A 21086-nucleotide genomic window follows, 5' to 3' on the forward strand; every position below is an offset into this window, starting at 1 on the left:
GACCCACAAGTCCTACTAGGTAAGTTGCACTGTTCTATGCTTGGAGGCATTAATAACCCAGAACTAGCAGCCAACTCCATGGAAACCAACTGGTAGTCAGTGACAAGTTCTCCTGTTGCTATAGGAACAGGGCCCAAACAAATAAAAATTACCTATAATTTTTCCTCCCCAAAGTTCTCCCACATTACATTTCCATAGCAACTAATTAGCTCATTAGCGATCTGAACCAAGCCAGTGGACCGGTGCAAGTGCCCAGCTGCTATGGCTGGCTCTGTCCTCTCTGGCCGTTAGCTGAGGAGAGCCCTTGAGATAGTTGGTGCCGTGCTTAAGGGGAAAGGCTTGAGCAGGAGGAGCTGGGTATCTCAGGGTTGGATTTCCTCATGCCTTCCCCGTGATACCTCTGATACAAATATCACTTGGTCCTTTCTATTTCTAGCTGTCACCTTACACTTGGATTTCTTGACCTCGTTGTTCCCTTTCCAGACTCCCCGTGTCTCCTCCAGACGGAGCACCGGTCTGGTTGACAGCTGCACAGCTTTGCAATGTTCTCTCATCCTTCCAGTCACGATATTCCGGTCTCTTGGCTTGTTGCTGTCTTCTGCACCAAGCTAACACACTTCACCTGCAGCGTCCTTGCAGGATGTCGCTGTTGAGACAGTCACGACACACAAAGGAATGTGCACAAAACCAAAAGGCCAAAAAGGCCGTTTATTGTTCTAACAAGCCTTTTTATATATTTCTTAAGAATAGGTGTCTACACACGATGGGTTCACTCACAGACCATCGGTTCATGATTAGACGGCCTTTTCTCTGCTAAGTCTTTGATACACTACTTCTACTTGCGCACTGGCAGTTCCTTATCTTGTTGGCTCAGCTCTTCTCAGGACTCTCCCAGGCCCTTTAAGGACACACCGGTATCTGTTCAAGGCTGATGTTAAGCTCGCATTCCGATCCCTCGGACCAGCCAAGGTTTCCCACAGCAGCAGTCCCTCTTTTCTCATTCACACTCCACACATACATCCCTCCATCCTCCTCTGGCAGTATACTGTCATGGGCTTTGTCCATCTCCAAGCAATGTTGGAGTATTTTCCAGCCATTTCCACCTAAGTCCCACCAGTCTGAGCCCTGGGGAAGCCATTGCTCAGCTCCACTTGGCCAAACCAGTGCCAATCACACCGGTCTGAAGAGACCCACCTTGTCTAAAGTAGCAATGGGTGCCGGTGTCACCTTCATGACCAAGGAAAGACTGTAGTTTCGCAGACATAGGGCTAGAAGGATGCGTTGGATCACCCTCCTTTGATGTCAAGACATCCTGGCTAGAGTATGGCCATTCCCTGAGGCTGGTGGACACAATTGCACCCCGTGTACCACCCGTTCGGCAGAGTTCAGGCTGAGCAGCCGGAGCCAGGATGGCACCAGCACATGGGTGCTGGACGTCCTGACTGAGCTCAGCAGCCACAGGAGATGACTGATGACAGAGAAATCAGGTGTAAAAACTCCATCGGGGAAATCAAAGGGTGTCAAAAAAATCCAACCCAGAAAGTGCCAGAATTGCTGTTGACAAGTGTTGGTGTAATTAACACAAACAAGTGCATCCAAGGAGATTAGATGCATTAAACCACAGTTGCATGCCCACAGAGAGGAGGTGCTGCCTTCAATTAGTGTCAGAAACTCTGGAAAACAGAGATCAAGTCTGACTTCCTTCACTGTAGTAGAAATCCGCTGAAATTCCCCAGAAATCCACTGACTTGCAGGAAAGTCACAGAGAAACAGAGCCCAGGTCTTCTTGGGCTTCTTTCCTATTATTTTAATATTTTGGCACTTCTCAAGGGGTAAGTTATAAAATAAGGTAAAAAGGAGGGAAAAACAATCAGCAATGAAAGGAAAGCAACTGAGAGTCTTTGAAACTAGCAATCTTGAGTCTTTTAGCCCAGAGCCTTAAATACAATGCGAGAACAAAACCAAAAACACCCCGAAGAAGTCAGCTGAACTGAAGGAAGAACAGCTTTTCTCCCCTGAATTTGCCCAGCCTCCCTTTTTTCCCAGCCTTTCGGAAGGACAGACCTTCTCCTGGACAACCCAGGTCTGTGCTGAGCTATGGGAGGGGAGCCAGTGCCTCAGGGACTCGAAGCCCTGCAGAAATGCCAAGTTCCTTTCTCCCATTTCCTTTGGTTTTGCCGTTCCAGCATTTCTGGGAGTCTGGATTATTCACAGAGAGAACAGAATATTCCTCGCTCCAGAAAGCCGTGTCTCCAGCCCTCCTTGGGAATCATGCAAAGCCACCATGCCTTCGCCTTTCCCTCCAGGATGATGATTCCTTCCCAAGAATAATGTAAGTTGGTGTCCTTTGGGACAACCTGAATGCTCAGGACCTGGAGGCTTCAGTTAAAATATTTTCTTGGGACTTCTGGGAGAGTTTGCTGGACTGAACGTTTCTCCTGAGCCCCTCATATAAATTGTTGATACGGATGAGTCAGCGGAAACAAGATCTGAGTGCTGGTTTTATCAAAGGGAAGAAAAATTACCTTAATTGTTGTGGATTGGCTCTCACCAGATGGGAGGGAATCTGCTGCCTGTTGCGGAGACCATTGATACCATCTGGAAGCCTGCCCACCCTTTGCATCCTCAGCTCGCAACACCTCCTGCTTCCACCCCTGCTCCACAGGATCCCCTGGTCCAGCCCGCCCTCCGCACCAGGCTGCAGGGGTGCACCCCCACCCCGGCACAGCTGGCAGGAACGGCCCTTCCCTCCCACCCCCACGGCTGCCCACCCCCCAGGGCAGAGGTGGGAGCGGGAGCCAGGAGGGGACACGTCCCTGTCCCCCAGCACTCATGTCCTCTGTTACATGAGCAGTCAGTGGCTGGAGCCCTCAATGGGAGGAATATGATGCTCATGTTGATGGTTTCTTCTTCCTCACTTCAGGGCCCACTGGGGGTCATTTTCAGATTTCAGTAACATTTTTACACCTTGCATTCTCTCCACCCATCTGCAGCTCCACGTTAAATCTGAATTTGCTCTATGCCATGACATTTATGTACATTAGGTGCTATTTCTTTGTTCTCCTTGTCACCCCTAAAACCAGTTCTGCATCTCTTTCGCTGGCCACTGATGAGTTGTTTATAGCCATGGGGTCTCCACCGCTAATCCTGGGGTTTCAGGTCTCACCATCCCATGTCTGCGCTCCTCTACGCCACATCCCACATCTCTGCTTTCATACCAGGCCTATATTTGTCTATCCCACATCATTATGTTGAAGTAAAAAATATCTCATTCTACAAAGAACGACTGCTCGTTGCTGTTCTCTGTACAAAACTAGGGCTGTACCGTCCAAACAGAAGTAAAATAAATGAGCCATAGCTACCTGCTCAATTAGAAAACCTGCTGCTACATCGAAACCAAGTAAAACAAAGCTGCAGAAGGTCAAGAGAAGTTCAGACAAAGCAAGCCCCCCCAAGCCTCAGCCCCGAGGTCTTGCAAACTTGGTGCATGCAATGGCAACGCCATATCACAGGGCTACAGGTATCAGGGGTAGCATGGCGGAGCCCCGTCCTCTCACTCCATGTCCCCTGGGGCCAGCGGCACCGGCACCCTGTGGTGGGGGACGGATGTGTCTCCCCAATGGCTCATTGACAACATTGATCTCAGGGTGGAGGATTATTGTTTTCACCACAACCTGGGAGAAGAAGGGACCGCAGCTCCGCTCAGGATCTCCGATGCCTTCACCGTGGTGTCCGAGCCGCCGCCGCTGCCCGGGATGGAGGACAGGCTGCCGGCTTGTTCTTCCCCGCCTGCTTCATTACCTCCAGAATTACACATATAATGAACGCCCAATTAAACGCTGCTGACAGAACGGCATCTGGAGCAGGGGGCAGCACGGCTCCGTGAGGAACATTCCCCCACCCCAGGGGCCACGCTTCCAGTCCAATTCATGTAAATCACAGATGAATTCCCACAATTAATCGCTACCGTCCCCAGCTGCACACATGCTGGTGCAAGTGATAGCAGACAGGGAGAGCACACAGGGGAGGTGGAGAGCTGAACCACATCCATGCACAGGCACCAGCCAGATCAGGATGAGGCCAAGCTGGGTACCACACCTGCTGGAGCAGCAGCGGGGGATGCTGGAGCTGCTCCCCAACAGCCCCCAGCTGCAGCAAGATGGAGCCACCTCAGGGCTTTGCCAAGGAAATTGGCTTTTTTTTAACCAGAAACACCACAACCTGCCTGGTGAAGTCCCTACTGAGTCATGCAGAACATTCACCCAGCCCCAGAACGAAATCAGACCTCAGGGGGCATGGAGCCTGGCTGCCGTGTAGCTTCTCCGGTGTCTCATAAGGACCAAACAGCATCAGCACGGGCACACCAGCCCCCATCCCGCCTCCCTCCTCCACCAGCCCCATCTCCGTGTCACCCCTGGGAATCTGATTATCAGCAAGATCTGCCGCTGTCAGATGTGATCAAAACCGCAGTTCAATTAAATTGGATTGGATTGAAAGCTGAGAGTTTTGAGGAGACAGACACATACACCCAGAGCAGTGTGCTGCTTCCCGGGGAGGCGGGCTGGGATCTGCAGGACGGTCACCCCTAGGGGAAGGAAAAGCCGGGATGTGGCTCCGGCCCCGGGATGAACTCCATCCCCTGGGGCCATGGGCCTTCACCAGTTCACACATCTGCCATCTGGAAGATCCCCGATAGAGTAAGGTGAGCTCAGCCTCCCAGAGATGCTTTTAATTCTTTCTCATCTTTTGAAATCAAATAAAATTCTGAAGGAGAAACTTTGTCATCTGAGCAATGGAAGGGGAAAAAAAAAAACCAAACACGCCTGGAGATGAAAGGGAATTCTAGATAGGTATTTCATCTCTTGCTCTTGTAACGAACGTGAAAACAAAATAAGAAGGAAACAAACAAAAAAACCCAGACATGGTTAATGAGCTTTGCATTTAAATGTGGCACCAATGTCACCGCGCAGACTGTTCCTTCAAGGTCCCACATCCCTGCTCACACCAGGCGATGGGTGCGGGACAGCTCGTCGGAGCAAATATTGGATGAGATTAAATTTCACTAGTGTTTACTAAATAAAACATGCGTTTCGAGAAATCAAGAAAAAGTTTGTTAAATATTTTAGTACATCTGGTCTCCTCTTCCCTACCCATATACGGACTTACAAAATGCTTTGCATATTTATTTTAGCATGCACTAGATTTATTTAAAAATAGCATCACTAGCACTGGAAACAGCCCACTTGCTTTTCATCTAGATCTTTGCATTGAATCAATGAATCCAAAATTAAACAAGGTTGGGTGAACTAAATCTATACAAGGACCTATTTGCTGATCGATACAGAAATGGATGCCTGGGATCTCTTTACTGTGTGAAATATGAGGACTTGAGAGAGAAATTGCTTTTGTTATTATATTAAAAAAAAAATCAGATTTAATCTCTCCCTATAAAAAAGTTATTTATTGGAGAGATGCTTTGTCCTAAATAATTCATGCTGGTTGTATAGTACCCAGAAGAGAGAAGACTCCTGTCTTCCATTCCTAATGAGAGGGAAAAATACCTCAAATATTTTTCTTGGGTTCAGCTTCATCAGCGCAAGGAGGTGAAACTCTACTTTGCTTCTGGGTGTTCTCCTCCACCACTGCAGGGGAGCCGACTCCCCCAAAACATGAACAGAAGCCACAATGCTCTGCATACGGAGGGAGAAGAGCTTCAGACACGTCTGGAGGGCAAACTCAGACCACCAGTGAGAGGCACGTGGCTTTGGCAGTGAGGTTCAAGGGATGACGATGATGACCGAGTGGCTAGAACCCATGCAACCATGGGAAGAAGGCTCTCCTGAAGAAGCCACCTCAAGATGGCTGTAACACAAATTCAGCCTCCACAATCTGCAGCTGGATGTGTTCCTCCAAAACGGGGTGAAGGTGGAGCCGTCCTGGGCTGCACCGAGCGCTGGTCCCCCAAGGAAAGCAGAGCTGGAAGAAGACCAAGAGAAAACCCAGGCCACCCCACATGGAGACATGGGCCACAAAGGTCCATGAAAATCTCTCTTGTCCCAAAAGAGGAACAGAGCTGGCGCTGAACACCACGGAATGGGGCGGGTGGGAGATGATTGGTCTTTTAGCTCGGTTTTGGCACAAAATTTGGGGCTGGCTTTGGGAACTGCCCTGCTCATGGGCTCAGCCAGGTCCCTTTCTCCTAAGCCTGCTGCAGAATTGATCCATCAAGGGCTGTACCTGCTCCACTTGGAATAAATCTGCATCTCATCCGCTTCCATGAATGAAAAATGCATGCACCGGTAAATTGGAGGTGAAATAGTACATCTGTTGTCAGATTCTTTTTTTTTTTTCCCTTCTTCCATGAGTTTCATTAAAGAGAGGCATATCATCTCTGATAAAGTTAACACCACCCGTTCACTAATTGTTCCTGACACTTCCCTGTTGCTTTGATGATGGATCGCTGCAGAAACACCAGCCCCAGGCAGGCAGGGAGGCATAAAGTCACCTCTTCGGGCTATTTCTGGAAGAAAACAACGAAGCTGCAGAGCCAGTGCCAGGGAATGGCCCCAAGTTGCTGCAGGGCTGGGGACATGGGGGTGGCAGGGGTGACCTGTGAGGTGCCAACGCTGGATTCGTATCCTGCAGTGCTGGAACCGGCTCCCGACGTGCTTCCTCTGAATGAGCAAGTGCATGAATGAAAGGCAGAATGAGAAATAGCTGATGCTGGCTGGCCACATCACGGGTCCCAGGGGCAAACTGAGCTCAGGGGACACCCCCCGCCCCAGCTTCCCTGATCACCTTCATCCCCCTGCACCTTTCAGCCCTTCTCCAGACCAGGAGTTGGGCAAACCCAGAATGACCAGTTTGGGGTATGGTGCGCTCTCCCTGGGGTGCTGGCACTCCGGCTGTTTGCATCCCTGCAGGAGGGGGCTTCATGGTGCGAGGGATGCGGAGGGACCCGGTCCTCAGCTCCCACTGACACCTCAGATGATTTCAGCCCTCCCACAGGCAAGGCAAGGGTGGCTGTAGCAGCCAGCTCCCCTCAGCATCACCTCCAGATGCCTGGAGAAGCCAGGTGGGACAGTGACAATGCCAGCGCCCCCCACCTCTGTGAGCCCCGTTCCAGTCCCCACGCTGTCCTCCGTCCTGTCCGTGCGTGGCCAGCAATCAGGTTAGAGCTTGCAACACACCCAAGCATGCAGCAAAGAGGCAACAGCTGCTTCCCGCTGGCCCAGATCAAGGATTTTAATTAAGGAGAAGATTTTCGGGAATAAAGGGGAAGATCACTCCCAGAGCTGTAATTAAAGAAAGGCAGGGTAAGGCGGGACGACGAGAAAGGACACATCCTGCTGCTGATGGGACTCAGCTCCAAAGGGCAGTACAAGGGGAGCAGAGACCGCCACCACAGCCCTGGCTCAGCCCCCTCCCCAAGGAGAGGTATCTGCACCCACCTTTCAGTCCTCGCCAAGGTCCCCCAGACCTCCAGCAGGACCCACCCAACGCGGAGCCAGCAGGCGCCGCAGCCCACACCAAACCCAAACCCAGCATCCAGATCCGAGTCACAGCAAAGGTTTGCCGGGCAGACGAGGCAAGAGGGACCGCACGGCACGCAATGCTGGCCCTGGTTCACCTGCTCCGAGAGGCAAGGGGCCAAGCCAGAGCCAGGAGGCCACCGTGGCCTTTGGGAGGTGGGTGCTACCGCTGCCGTCAGGACCCGCAGAGCACTTCTGGGCTTTTTGGAAGGTTCCTGAAAAGCAGCGCAGTGGGTGCTCCAGGAAAAACACCATTTCAGGGTGGTGCTGCTGAGAGCAGTATCACCAGCCAGAACGGGTGGCCAAGGGCACTGGACCTCCTGCCCCACCTCCAGTGGGATAGGGTTGCCTGGCTGGGAAGACTCCAAGAGCCGGTTCCCGGTGCCTCTCCACCAGCTGCCGAGCCAGCACAGCCATGCCCCCCACCTGCTCCGCACTGGTCCTGCAAACAGCCCATTTTCCCAAACACAAGGGGAGCACTTTATTTAGCTCTTGGTGCATCTCATCCACTCTGGAGGAGGAGCTCAACCCCGTGGGCAACATCTGCTCCCCAAACCCCCCTTATCCTGGAAGAAGAGGGTGGGTGGCCCCCTCCAACACTCAAAAACCCTCCAGACTTCAGCAAGGCGGCGTAAAGCAGCCCCAAGCAGGGCAGCAGCATCCGTCCTGGCCCCATCCGTTCCTTGGAGCAGTCTTGAGCCCCAGAGCTGCACATGGGACAGACTTTGGAGGTCGCTCTCACAACTCAGGCAGCCCCAAGCCTGCTCCGGGCTCTTCCTGCTCCCATCACTACATGGGACTGCAGGGACAGTCCCTCCTGGCCACCTGAGAGGGGAAAAATACCACAGGGCTTCATGAGTCCTGATGCTGCACGTCCCTGCATGGCTCTTTTGTCCAAACCAGCCCCTTTTCCAGCCCCATGCCTGCTCCTTTGTGGTACCCTTAAAACCCCTTTTGCTCTAGTCCCTTTTAACCAGAGCTTCTGCTTTGCTTCTTGAATAGATGGGAATGGGAAGAAGAATGCAGCCAACCTGCCTGGCCAGCCAGCAGCAGGCAGGTACTTGCCACAAAACATCTTTCTCCAGCACCAGATGCTGATTGTCCATAGAGATGGGGGCTCAGCACAAGGCAGCAGGCAGGGAGAGGAGCCAGGGTGAGACTCTGGCAGTGGGAAGGCCCCTAAAACGTGTTTCCAGATGACCACAGCCAACCCTTTGTTAGTGGTGATGGCCACAGAAGCCAGGTGGGACTCCAGCCCCAGGACCCAGAATGCATCTTCAGATGCATGAGTGGATGTGGCTGTACCCGGGACTGGGGGTCCCCCAGTACATTAGGGGCCAGGAAAGGAGGTTGTGAGGAGAAGGACACAGCAGCGGTCCCCTGTAAGGGGGGAGAGCCCCCGGGTGAGGCACGAGGCAAAGCAACAGACCCTGGCATGTGATAGCCACAGCATAAGCCTCCAAAAAATAAAATGCAACAGCCCTAAAAACCCCCAGTGGGTGGGAAGACCAGCTGGAGGCACCGCTCCCCAAGAAGTTCAGCTGCCACCCCTACATCTCGCACTGGCAGAGCCCCGGGAGCCACCAGCACGTCTGCGTCCTCCTGGCTTACCCCAGGCTCCCCAAACTGCCCCCAGCAACCTTGCCCCCGCACCAGCCCAGCTTTGCCAGGTCACCCCCTGTCCCCAGAGCTGTGCGGCGCTATGGATGCGGGTGAGGCAGCGCTGGATTCACACGGCAGCTGCTGTGTGTTTACACAGCAGTTCCGAGCCCTGCAAAGGGAGGAGGCAAAGACCATCCCTGGGGCTCCTCTTCCCAGGGCGGGGGCGGGGGGGGGGGGGGGCAGCCGCACACAAGCTAAATGCCTCCTGCCACCAGCAAGGGCCCGCAGGCATGGCTTCCATCGCCCTGCAGGACCCTTCCAGCTCATTCAACAGCTTCTCATCGCCAGCACCTTACAGGACCTGTTGCAGGCGGTGATATACCGCAGGGCCTTTGCAGAGGGTCGAGACGACCTAGGAAATAATTAATTGCCTCACTGAGCTGGAGTGGTGATGCTCAGAGGAGCCACGCACGCAATACATGCTTCATGGCATTTGGGGCAGCTTTATACCCAAGATGGAGCTTTTGTCTAAAACCTTGGAAATTTTTTTTATGAAATCTCAGCTTCCATAAGAAGAAAAGAGCGTGTCACTCTAGAAGAGATACAAGTGGCCCTGAGTGGGGAATGACACCGAGGAAAACACAGCTGGTATCAAGGTAACTGCTCTGGTTCATCAAGGTTCCCATCTCCTCCATGAAGTAAATCAGGTGCCGAAGTCACCATTGCTCGCCAGGCTTCTCTGCAGCCCTCTGCCCACGTGCCTGCAGCGCCCGCCGCTCTCGGCGTCTGGGAATAAACAGCCTGTTCCAGCATCACTTGGTATTTCAGGAAAGGTTGTGAGGGGCCTCAGCATGTGAGGGGCCAGAGCCACCCCTCAGGGGGCTGGAGAGGCTCCAGGCAAACCTGCCAGAGGCCCGGGGCTCCCCGCAGGGCAGGCGACCTCCTCGGCCCCCCGAAGCGTTTGCATCGAGCTTCGGTATTTTCAGGCTTTGTGCTACTCAGGCTTCCTTCTCCCACCCCCACGTTTCCCCACCAGCGTTCCCACCTCTGAAAGATCCACAGGAACGTCAAGCTGAGAGGGAAGCCACGAGGTCCACGTTGGCTGGGCAAGCCAGGGGTTTTCCCCCGGCTTTGGGGCTCCTGCTTAAGGCAGCAGAAATCACCCCAGTTTGCCAGCACCCCCCCAAAGGGGACCTGCTGCTGGCTGGGTGTGGGTCCTGGGGGGGGGGGGGTGACGATGCTGGTTCCAGGGGGGGTGACGTGGGTCCCAGGGAGGGATGCAGCAGCAAAGCAGCTCCACATGGACTGGTCCCATGCCTCGCTCCAGAAACAGGCGCATCGGGGATGGAGTTGCAAACCGGGCTGCTGGGACAGCCAGGAAAGGCTTGGAGATGCTTTATCCAAGCTGGTGGGGAAAGCAGAGTGGAGCTTAGAAACTCATATCCAGGGTGACCAGCTATCAGGGGAGAAAGGGAGGGCACCGGGGCACCCACGTACCCATGGTTCAAACAGAGCCTGAGCTCTCCTCGCCCCCAAAACGCCACCTACCCTTCTGCTTGGGGAGGAGAGCTGGGAGGCAGCTGCAGCAGCTCGCCATGGGCAGCAAAGACCCTTCAGAGCCACCCCCCAGCTTTAAGTCCTCCCCTCCCTGGTGGGCTGTGCTAGCCCCTCCAGGTGCCAGCTGAAACCATTTTAAAGCCTCTGCCTGGGCCTGGGGAGGCTGATCCCTGTGACAGAGGTCTCATCGGAACTGGAGGTCTCATCAGTACCGGAGGTCTCATCGGTACCGGAGGTCTCATCGGTACCGGAGGTCTCATCAGTACTGGAGGTCTCATCGGTATTCTGCAGCTTCAGCTCGTCAGCACTGAGGTGCTACAAGAGTGGGAGTGTTGGAAGTTTCTGGGCGAGACAGCTATTAGGGGAGGATGGAACACATCTCTTCCAAACCAACGGCCTGCGTGAACTCTAATTTATGCTATCGATCTAGAAGGTGCCCACAGGCTACCTGAACCAAAAAAAACCCCCAGACTAACTTGTCCTAGATACAGCCTCAGCTGCCTTCAGAAAAAGAAGAAAAATTAAGCAAAATAAATAACCCGCAGCCCCAGAAAACTGGCTGCATCATCCCCCCCCCCCCCCCCCCCCCCGCTAACGCCATAAGCCAGCCCTCCCCCGCAAACGGCTCTTCAGGAACAGCGTGAGCTCCAGCTCCACAGCTCCCGGGGAGACCCACCAACCCAGTATGACCAGTACAAACACCCACGCTGTACTGGTGTGTGTGTGTGCATTTGGGGCTCTGCCCTCTTGGCGAGGCCGCTCAGCACAGGACAGGGGAGCTGGTGGCCCTGGGGAGGGCGGGGCGGGGTGGCCCGGGGGTCCCAGGTCCTCGCCCTGTCGGATGCGCTGAGTGTTCCGTCCTCTGCAGGCAGCGCTGTCGTCCCCCCCCCGGCCGGGCACTGCCTGCTGGCACCTGGTGACAGAGCCAGGGAAGCCACCGGGCGTGATAACCTCTTTTTACCTGAGTATGTGACAAATGGCGCGTGTGTGTGTGTGTGACCCACGGTTTGTCCTAGGAAAGGAGCTGGAAGTGATGGATTTTCCACTTCTCCCAAGTTCTTCCCTCGGAGGCACGGACGCCTTGTTAATGGGTCTCGGTGCAGCTATTAAGCCGCTAATTGAAACGGAGCGCGCTGCAGTCGGGCTCGGGGGGGGGCGGGGGGCTCCGGGGGGCCCTGCCCGCCCACCCACCCCCAGGCTTGGCATCGCCACCCAGTGCCCGGCCCCTGCGGGACCCGGTGTCCCCCGACCCTGCCGGGCGGGTGGACAAGGGAAATACCTGGGGAGGGAGCCGTGACCCCCCTCCCCGCCCCATGCGGGGGAGACAGCCGTGTCCCCCCCCCCCAAACCACCACCACCCGCTAAACCTGCGGCTCTGCCGCCCGTGGACACGATGCCCCGGCGGTGCCCCCCCCCCCCGACTGTAATCCGGGACACGCAGCCCCCAGGGGCGGCTGGAGGGAGCTGGGGGGGCACAGGGGGTTGGGGGGCGCGGGGAGGGGCCGAACCCCGCCGGGACCCGCCGCTGGCGGAGGCGCCTCCCCCGGGGCCGGCCCCGGGCGCTGCCTCCCCCTCGCGGCCGCGGGAGCCCCTGCCGGCCCCGGGACCCCCCATACCGTCCCCGCCCCTCCCCCCCGGCATCCCCCGCGACGCCCCTGTCCCCGGGATCCCCCTGCCCCCTGGGCCCGGTGAGCACCCCACTGCCCACCCCCGCCGCCCCCGGGGGGAACCCCTGCCCCCTGCCCCCCCCCGCTGCCCCCCCGCCGTCCGACACCAAGCAGCCAACCCCCAGCCGGGGAAGCAGGGCCCTGGGCACCCCCCCCCCCCTCCCCCCCAGCACCCCGGGGGGTCCGGCTCGGGACCAGCATTGCCCCGCGGTGCGGCAGGACCCCCCAGGGCTGCCACCCCTCACCCCGGCACACTCGGGGGCCTGAACACAGAGACGAGAGGGGTGACAAGAAGCGGGTTTGAAGGTGAATTTTATTGGGAACGCCGGGGTTTCACGGGAGCAGACCCCTCTCACAAGCACAAGGCGAGGGGGGCTTCGGAGGGGAGTCAGAATCCACGTCCGCCTTAAAGCCAAGCTGCCCCCCATCCCCCCCCCCCGGGCTGCCGGACCCCCACCAGTGCAGAGGGACACAGCGGGACAAGCGTGGGATGCAGACAGGGACAGGTAAGACACGCATGGCACGAAGCGGAGCAGATGGCACGCGGAGGTGGCGTGTTGGCCTCGTCAGCAAAGCCTTGCTTCATCCACGGGCGCCCAGGCCCACCCCAGTGGCATCTCCCCAGCGTCTGAAAGGGCAGATGCTCCCTTTCCCCAAAATTCAGGAATTGGGACTTTCTCCAGGAGGAAAAATGCAGGGAGAGGGGAAAAAAATAAAATAAAATAAAAAAATCACCGTTCCCCAAAGCACCAAAAAAAAAAAAAAAAAAAAGGGCGAGATAAAGGGGAAAGCGGTCAAAACAAGGACAGAAGGGAAAAAACCCAAAAGCTCAACGTCAAAACAAAAAACAAGCCAAAGTAACCATAAAGAAAAAAAAAAATAGAAATACAATTGTACATCTCAGCGGCAAAGCTGTCAAACCAAGCGGGGAGGGGCACGGGTGCTGCCAGAGAGGGTCGGGTGGTTTGCAGGGTGGGAATGAGGAGGGGGACGTGGAGAACATCAATCGCTTATTTTCCATAAAGAGGTGGAGTGCAGAGTTGAAGCCAAGCTGAAGAGGGATTGTCCTGCTCCGCCTGGCCGGTTCCCTCGGCATTTCGTTGGCTCGGGGAAGGGGATCGGAGCAGTGAGGAGGGAAAGGCCCTGCTGCGCGGCGCCCCAGCACAGGGGGCATCAAGGGCTGAAAATCATTTACCCTGAAGCAGCTCGCAGGAACAGAATCACAGAACATCTCAAGTTGGAAGGGCCCTGGGGAGGCTCCTCGGTGTCCCCCCCCCCCCGGCTCGGGTGGTGGTGCCAAGCAGCCCCGCTCCCAGGCAGAGGGTCCCCAGCACCGCTCCAAACCGCGGGCTGCAAAAGCAGGGGGTAATGAATTTCAGGGACATCATCCTTCCTTGGGTGCGGGACCCTGAACGCTGGAAATGCACCCTGAAACCCAGACCTCCAGGGCGTGAGTTTCAGGAAAGACATTTTTATAAGATTCAATTAAAAAATAGATGCTTTTTTTTTTTTTTTTTGTAAAAAAGGTCATAGGCCAGGGTGTCTTCTAGTGACCCCTTCCCCACCACCCTAAATTTAGCCAGAAAAAAGCCAGCCCTTTTACCAAATCTGCTGGCCACATAGACATTCACACATTCATAGATTTAAAAATATATAATATATATGTATTGCGCACACACATACACACACACAAATATATATTAGAAAAGGAAAAAAAAATCCCTCTGAAAACTCAGTTGATTAAAAAATCCCAACAAAATCCACAGCCGGTGCGTTTATCCCGTGATCATGTACAGTAGAAGACAGAAATCCCTTTTGCTCCCGTAGCTCCTGGCACAAGTGCTCAGGCTGGGAGCGTGAGGAAACACATCAGGTTTTCACAGTGGATTTGTTAGCGGAGAAGGAACTGCTCCTCCCTCCTCCCACACAGAAGGGCTTTAATTTATAGCAAGTTAGATTAAAACTAGGAAACATGTTACAAAGTCCATTATATATAGACATAAAATGTACAACTGTCAGCAGCCCCCGTGCGAGTCGCTGGGGTTTCGATCTCGGCTGACACCTCGGCGGGCAGCTGGAGGGTTGGAAGGCGGTTTGGGACACGAGGGTGCGAGCACGGCCTCCGAAACGAACGGGTGTCACAGTGCGAGGTCTTACACGAGCTCCAGGTTGGAAGGAAGATGGAGCAACGTCTTCTCCCGGAGGCAGGGAAGGCGGAGGCAGGGGCTGCGAAAGGCATTAGATGCCAGGAGAGGGGACGCGACCTCCCAGGCCAGGGCTGGAGGGGAGAGGGGCAGCGCCGGGGACCTGCCTGTCTCTCAGCCACCTTGCACCCGCGTGGGGAAGGAAGCGCTACGTGCCGGATGAAATCCCATGGGGAAAGCGTCAAGGTGGGCTCACTGAAAAAAATGCCTTTTTTCCCCCCCTTTTCAAGGGAGCGGTGCATTGATTGAGGGAAGGGGACACCCAGTCTGGTGCTGCCTCAGAAATCATTAAGATGACGAGCCAGGCATTAGAGCAGCCTCTGGTGTGAAGAGCAGCACGCCCAGGGAGCCCCACAGCCCCCTGAAAAGCTGCACAGGCTCCTGGGGGCAGAGAGCCAGGCACAAAGGGAAGGTGAGTGAGACCAGAGCCTGGGAGAGGGGCTTGGGGCAGGCAGGGGAGGAGAGTGGGGCAAGTGCAGCAGCATTTTTTCTCTCTGCCTACGCCAGGCAGCAAAGAAACACAAACCCCCTTGTGCCATGCACCAGGCTGCTGGGGAGGGGAGATGCCCTCTGGCACCCTCTGCCCTGGCCCAGCTCAGTGCCTGGGCACGGTCCCCTCCCCGGGAGGGATACGCTGGCGTGAGCAGGGAACTCCTGAGCCTTCGGTCTCCGTGGCTTAGTTGGAAAGGTGTTGGCTTCAAAAGGCTCATCGTGGGGGATTTCACTTACAGGGCAAAGAGAAAAGAGGTTGTGAGGCTGGAGGTGCCCACAGGTTGGGGAAGTGCGATTTGTGCAAACCACCATTAACCGGAGTCCTCATTCGCTCTTCTGCGGGGAAGCCATGATGGAGGGGACTGCATGAAGCCGTGAGGTTTGAGTTAGGAGTCTTCCCCGAGGATCTCTGTCACGAAGGAGGCCATGTCAGTCTCTTTGGTGTCGTGCAAGGTAAAGAAAGGGTGTTCCTGCCAACAAGACCGAAGACAACATTAGCTGACAGCAAGGACAGATAAGCCCAAGAGCAGCCCCTGGGGGATGTCACACAGCTGGCGAGGTGGCCACCACCCTCCTCCCCAGGCTCCCAGGAGACCATCCTTCAGCTTAACTAACATTTTCAGGTTTGCTGTTTCCAGGTGTAACCCAGCGGGACAGCCCCCCTTGGCAGCTGTACCCCCTCATCTGAGCTCTGAACGCACCACCAGCAGGACAAAGGGAGGGAACACCCCGACCTTAACACCCATGAAATCAACACACGCCTCCACCTTAGAGACACTACACCCATCCCGCTCCGTGCCTGAAAAATCACCCACATGCCCTGTTGTCCCATTTCCCAAAGACCTGCTGGACCGCTCATTTGACTTTCAAAATGTGGCAGGATAAACCCCAGTAGAAATGGCTCCACACTTACCATAAGTTCTAAATAGTTCATTCGTTCAGCAGGGTTCTTCCTTAAGCTGCAAGAAAAAAAAACAGGGAGAGAAAGGCTGTAGGTTCTTTTTCTTTTGCTGTATGTGGTCTGTCACAGGGGATAGCCCCTGCCCAACCAACAGGACATCCCTCTCGTGGCAGCACCCATCCTTGGCCAAGCAGGTTTGAACCACCAGCAAAGTGCCAAGGCAGGTAACTGGGAAAGGACAACTCAGTGTTTTGCCACAAAAAGCAAAAGCCAAGCAGCTCATTGCAGCCCATCCTGCGCCGACCAGAACACATGGGGAGGAGAGGAGATGGTTTCCCACCACCTGGAGCGGGAGCCTTGCCTCGGTGGGCTCACCTCTGCCCAGCAGCTCCAAGCAGCACACAGAGGACAGAGGAACCCTCCGAGGCGAGCAGCTACCCACAAAACCACAAATCAGCTTTCACCCAGAGGCACCCAGATGCTGCCAGGGGTTTGTTCTCGTTTCATCGCCGCTTTGCCAGAAACCACCGAAATTTCAGCAGCGGCAACAGCAAAAGGGGAAGAGAAACCTCTGCGCCTTCCAGCCAGCCCGGGTGAGTCAGGCCAAGAGCAAAACCAGTTTGGGCAGCGCTTCCTGCCATGGCCAAGCACTAGCCTCAGTACGGAGAGGTGGGGAGAAACAGGCTCCCGAAGGATGACAAATGCAGGCCCAGGCTTTGCCCCGATCCCCATGGATCAGGGCTCCCCTTTAGTCAGGCTGGGAGAAGCCACCAGTCCTTGCTGGAGACTCACCACTGTGCCGTGAAGTCCACAAACTCCTTGGAGAAGCGATCGGCAGGCAGCTGGGGTGAGGGCTCCTCCACCACTTGCTTGAGCTGTTGGAAGGGGGTCCCCCAGGACTCGTACGGGAAGCGAAGAATGGCCAGTTCGATCTGAGGATGGAGACGCGCTGACGTGAGACACTGGGACGAGAACGACCCTGCACAGCCTGCTACCTCAGCCAGCTCAGGTTCAAAATGAAAAACCTCTTTCCTTACAAACCATTTTCAATTTGGGTCATACTGCTTTTTTTCTTTCCCTTTATATTAAAAAAAAAAAAAAAAAAGACCCATAGGCCAAAAATACTTCCTTTTGAGGCTGGCTCAGCATATTAATGCATTTACAGGAAGCCACCAAAGATATGTAAAATGGGATTATTTAAAAAGATAGTAACAGCACACCGTTTCTGCACTGGCTTCCAAAGTGCTTTGCTCACCATAAGGAAGAATCTGGGCCTCAGGCTAGTACTGTGTGAGCTAGTCACACAAAAAAAATCCACAAACCCAAGAAAAACCAAGTGCTAGAACATCACTTATGAAGATCTTTGCTAAAACCACCTCAGTTACTGGGTCCTTCCCACAAGTCACCTCTGCTCCATCACCCATTCCAACAGGAAAAAGCCTGTCACAGCTCTTGGGCAGCCCCCTCATGCCGAGGGTCAGCTCCCACCTCCAAATGGGCAACGGAACCTCCGGACCTGCCTGGTGGGATGGGACGGGATGGGATGGGAGGAATAAAAAACCTGGAAGGACAGAGCCAGATGCCCCTGCCTGCCTGTGGCTCAGGTCCGGGATGCTCAGCTCCTGCTGCCAGGAAACTGAATGAAGCCACCAGCCCAGAAAGGCCAGATCAGCCCTGCAGCTCCATGGCCCTAAAACTGGCTGGTCCAAAATCAATTAAAACAACACTATGACACAGGAAGCCAGCCCAGGAGAAAGACATTAGAGGGAATCAGGTCGGGGCTCTGTTCAGCTGCAGGCTGGCAGGCTTTCAGCAAGGTCCCCTCTCCCATCCAGCTTTGGAAAGGTTCAGACATTTCACCATTCATGCCGTCTCCCATCCCACAGCTTCCTGCACCTCGGGAGGAAAGCCGGAGCTGATTACATTTCCAGCCAGCCAGCCCAGCACTGGGACACGAAGGAGAGGGGCTCGGGTTTGGCACTGCGGACAAAACCAGCTGGGGAAGAAGGAATATTTGCCAAGAGATCTGCGTGGTGCACACAAACGCAGGGATGCAGCACCCAAAACAAAGGCCGTGTCTAACAGGGCGCAAGAAGAATTCCTGAAAATAATCTACCCGGAGAGAGACAGTCTCCTGGAAAGCGAGAGACATGTTCCCAGGCGGCACCCCCTTCGAGCCAACAGCTGGGATTTCCTTTGTCCTCTGGCGCCAGAAGATTGCAGCTGCTTTCTGCAAGATCCATTTCTTGCAGGAGGTAGATAAACCATCCTGAGCAGCTGTGATTTTGGAACTGAAAGTATTTCCCCTTCCTGTTGGCTGATCTGAGCTACCCTGCAGGCAGGACTTGCTGCAAACCGTGCACAGCACCCCTCGCTGCAGCAGGGCAGGTTAACTCACCCCAATACTCCTGCACGGTTTTGCTAATGGGGAGGGGGGGGGGGTGCATGCAGGAAGGCTGTGACCCAGCTGCAGCAAACCCTGCTCCACTGACTACCTCTCCAGCCAGTTCATAGGGAACTGGAGAGCAATTAAAAGCCAGACTCTAGGATGCCCTGCTAAGGCCACTGTCATCCAGATATCGGTGACTGGAGCTATTTGGAGCTGGCATCGTACACAAGTAGCTCTGTGAAACCAAGCAGAGGGGTACAAAGGAACCACGTGGGAATAACAGGCCTTTACGTATCCCCCCAGGATCCATCAGGAACACACAAGAAGGTAAAGGGGAAGAAGATGGATTATCCCCTGGCAAGCTCGCCAGCCAACTTGGCAAGAGCCACAGCAGCCGCGGCAACGCTGGCTGCACACCCTGGCTCACAGCTACCTGCCCTAGGGCGAGGACCCCTGTGTGCACAGGGCAGTGCCTCCACCCCACGCCCTGGGTAATTCATCTCGTGGCCTGAGCTATCACACTCAGAATCCAGCCCCATTTGGTGGGCATCCACCCAGGGATGAAGCCACCAGCTGCCACGGCTCACTGCCAGCACAGACCCCATCCCAACCCCAGGGCTGCAGGGTGCCAGTCACAGCCCTTGGTGTTACCATTGTGATCCCCAGGCTCCAGACATCCGACTTCACATTGTAGCCTTTCTGGTTCAGCTCAGGGTTTATTCTTTCCGGCTGTAAAAGCAAAATGGAAGATATTACAACGCTAGTTCGTTTTCCCAGTGCAAACCCCACAGAGCAAATCTCAGGCTCCTAACCCCAGGTTGGGTGTATTCCTCATGCTCATGTCCCCACAGAGGCAAGGTCTGAGGTTAAATCTAGCACAGGTGAAAGCCATGTCTTGCTCCACACAACTCACACAAACTCTCCCCTCCAGCTCCTGAGTGAAACTTGTACTATGCCTGCAGCACAATCCCTGCCCTGGGAGCACAAGCTACCCACACAGATGCCACAGATGGCAAGGGGAAATTCATACTGACTTGAGGATGAATTGAAATGATCCTGCCAAGCAAAGCCTCAGCGTTTTCGAGCCAACAAGGAGCAGCCCTTCCAACCACCGCAACCAGCACCAGCCAGTCTTTTACCCCTCTGCAAATGGAAAGTGGCGGAGGAAGAATCTGCTGCAGGATTAACACACACAGCAGGGCTTACAGGGAGCCTAATCCCATCCTTGGAGGACTCTGTTGAGTCAGAAAGTCCAGAGCACTCTGAAGTGGTTTCTGTCTCAGGGAAGACGTGAACCAAGACTGATTTCTAAGCAGCAGCTTCTTTGAGTCAAGGCTGAAGGCTGCCAGCTCCAGTCCCACACAAGCACTTACAGCCATGTACGGTTTGCAGCCAGCATCCATGGTCTTCGCAACAGAGTCCACCAAGTAGCCGCTGATCCCGAAGTCGCACATTTTTACATGTCCCTCCTTGTTGATCAGCACATTGGAAGGTTTCACGTCTAAGAGAGAGAACAGGAGAGGGCAGACTGAGCCTTTGCAGAGGTATCACAGAGCCCGAGACAAGAGGGACAACTCCCTGCTGACCTGGGAGGGGACCAGGCAGGCCCTAACACGGGGTAGGGAAACAAAGCCCCCACCACTCTTATTTCAATAGAAGTTGTTCACAGATAAAACTATAACCGTACCCTCTGGGCAGAACAGGCTTCCTCTCTAACAAAGCAGGTTGAAAGGTTAAAATAAAACATTGAGGAGTTAACACCCAGCTCCTTAGGAGAGATTTATGCGCCCAATACAGCCTTAAAAGCCCACCTCTACCCAGTTCTCAGGAGAGCTTGTCTCATGTCCATCATGATCTGTCCACAGCTACACAAGCAACTATACCAGAATGAAGAGCAAGACCTGGGTGTTACAATTCCCATCTGTGACTTGATAAGGTCTCCTTCAGCCCTCATCTTGGCAGAACTACCCAGCCAGGAAGGCTTGGGAATTTTGTCCCCAAGAGCTGCCTTCGAGGCACCTCTGCATCCAGAGACAGAGATGCCCATAAAAATACGGGTAGTGAGGAATCCAGTTATTATAGCCAACCCTTCACCTGGAGAGGAGGAAGAGACCAACATCATGCCAGCAGACGCATTAGGGATACATCTCAGGAACAGGCCTTGGGCATCTACATCTGTCCACCATGGTCCCAAGTACCATTAGACCCCATTGTAGGCATCCCAGAGGGATACACCTCCTGGAAAGGAGTTCTCCCATAATTTATGTCAAGGCTAGATCTCCAGCACCATCATGCTAACCCCATCCAGCACCTACCTCTATGGATTACGGAGAGTTTACTGTGCAGATGCTCCAGAGCTCGTACAATCTGGGGACAGAGCAAAAGAATACCCGTCAGCCACACACAGCACCAGCCTTCCACTGCAAACACACTGCACGTTTCCACATGCTGCAGGCCTCAACAGAGACCTCCAACAGGCTATGAGGATGCACAAAACCACATAAGAACCCAAGAGGCACTCACAGACACTGCCATTTTCCCCAAAATGTCTTCAGGGATGGTTTTCTTCTTCTCCAGTACTTTCTTGTAGAATTTATCTAGGGAGGTGTCCATCAGCTCCATGCAGATCCACACATCGCCCTGCGGATGGAGAGAAAGCAGTTGAGAGGAAATTCCCTGGAAATCCCCAGGAGCTGCAGGAAGCGGTGGGGATGGATGGACAAATGGACACTGCCCCTTCCA

General features: G+C 54.6%; 1 protein-coding gene across 3 annotated transcripts in view; it reads right to left on the reverse strand.

Moving 5' to 3' along the window:
* Positions 1-12654: 12654 nt before the first annotated feature.
* The window catches only part of MAP2K3 (mitogen-activated protein kinase kinase 3), a 33907-nt gene continuing 25475 nt past the window's right edge, over positions 12655-21086 (reverse strand). For all 3 annotated transcript variants that reach the window (XM_040592204.1, XM_040592207.1, XM_040592205.1), the window contains exons 7-13: positions 20868-20984; positions 20660-20711; positions 19718-19845; positions 18996-19073; positions 16748-16887; positions 15968-16013; positions 12655-15524 (exon numbers count right to left, since the gene is read on the reverse strand). In XM_040592204.1, the coding sequence (XP_040448138.1) occupies positions 15441-15524; positions 15968-16013; positions 16748-16887; positions 18996-19073; positions 19718-19845; positions 20660-20711; positions 20868-20984 (645 nt within the window). In that variant the 3' untranslated portion in view covers positions 12655-15440. The remainder of the gene's footprint in view (positions 15525-15967; positions 16014-16747; positions 16888-18995; positions 19074-19717; positions 19846-20659; positions 20712-20867; positions 20985-21086) is intronic.

This window comes from Falco naumanni, chromosome 4 (genome assembly GCF_017639655.2).
Source record: "Falco naumanni isolate bFalNau1 chromosome 4, bFalNau1.pat, whole genome shotgun sequence".
Classification (NCBI taxonomy): domain Eukaryota; kingdom Metazoa; phylum Chordata; class Aves; order Falconiformes; family Falconidae; genus Falco; species Falco naumanni.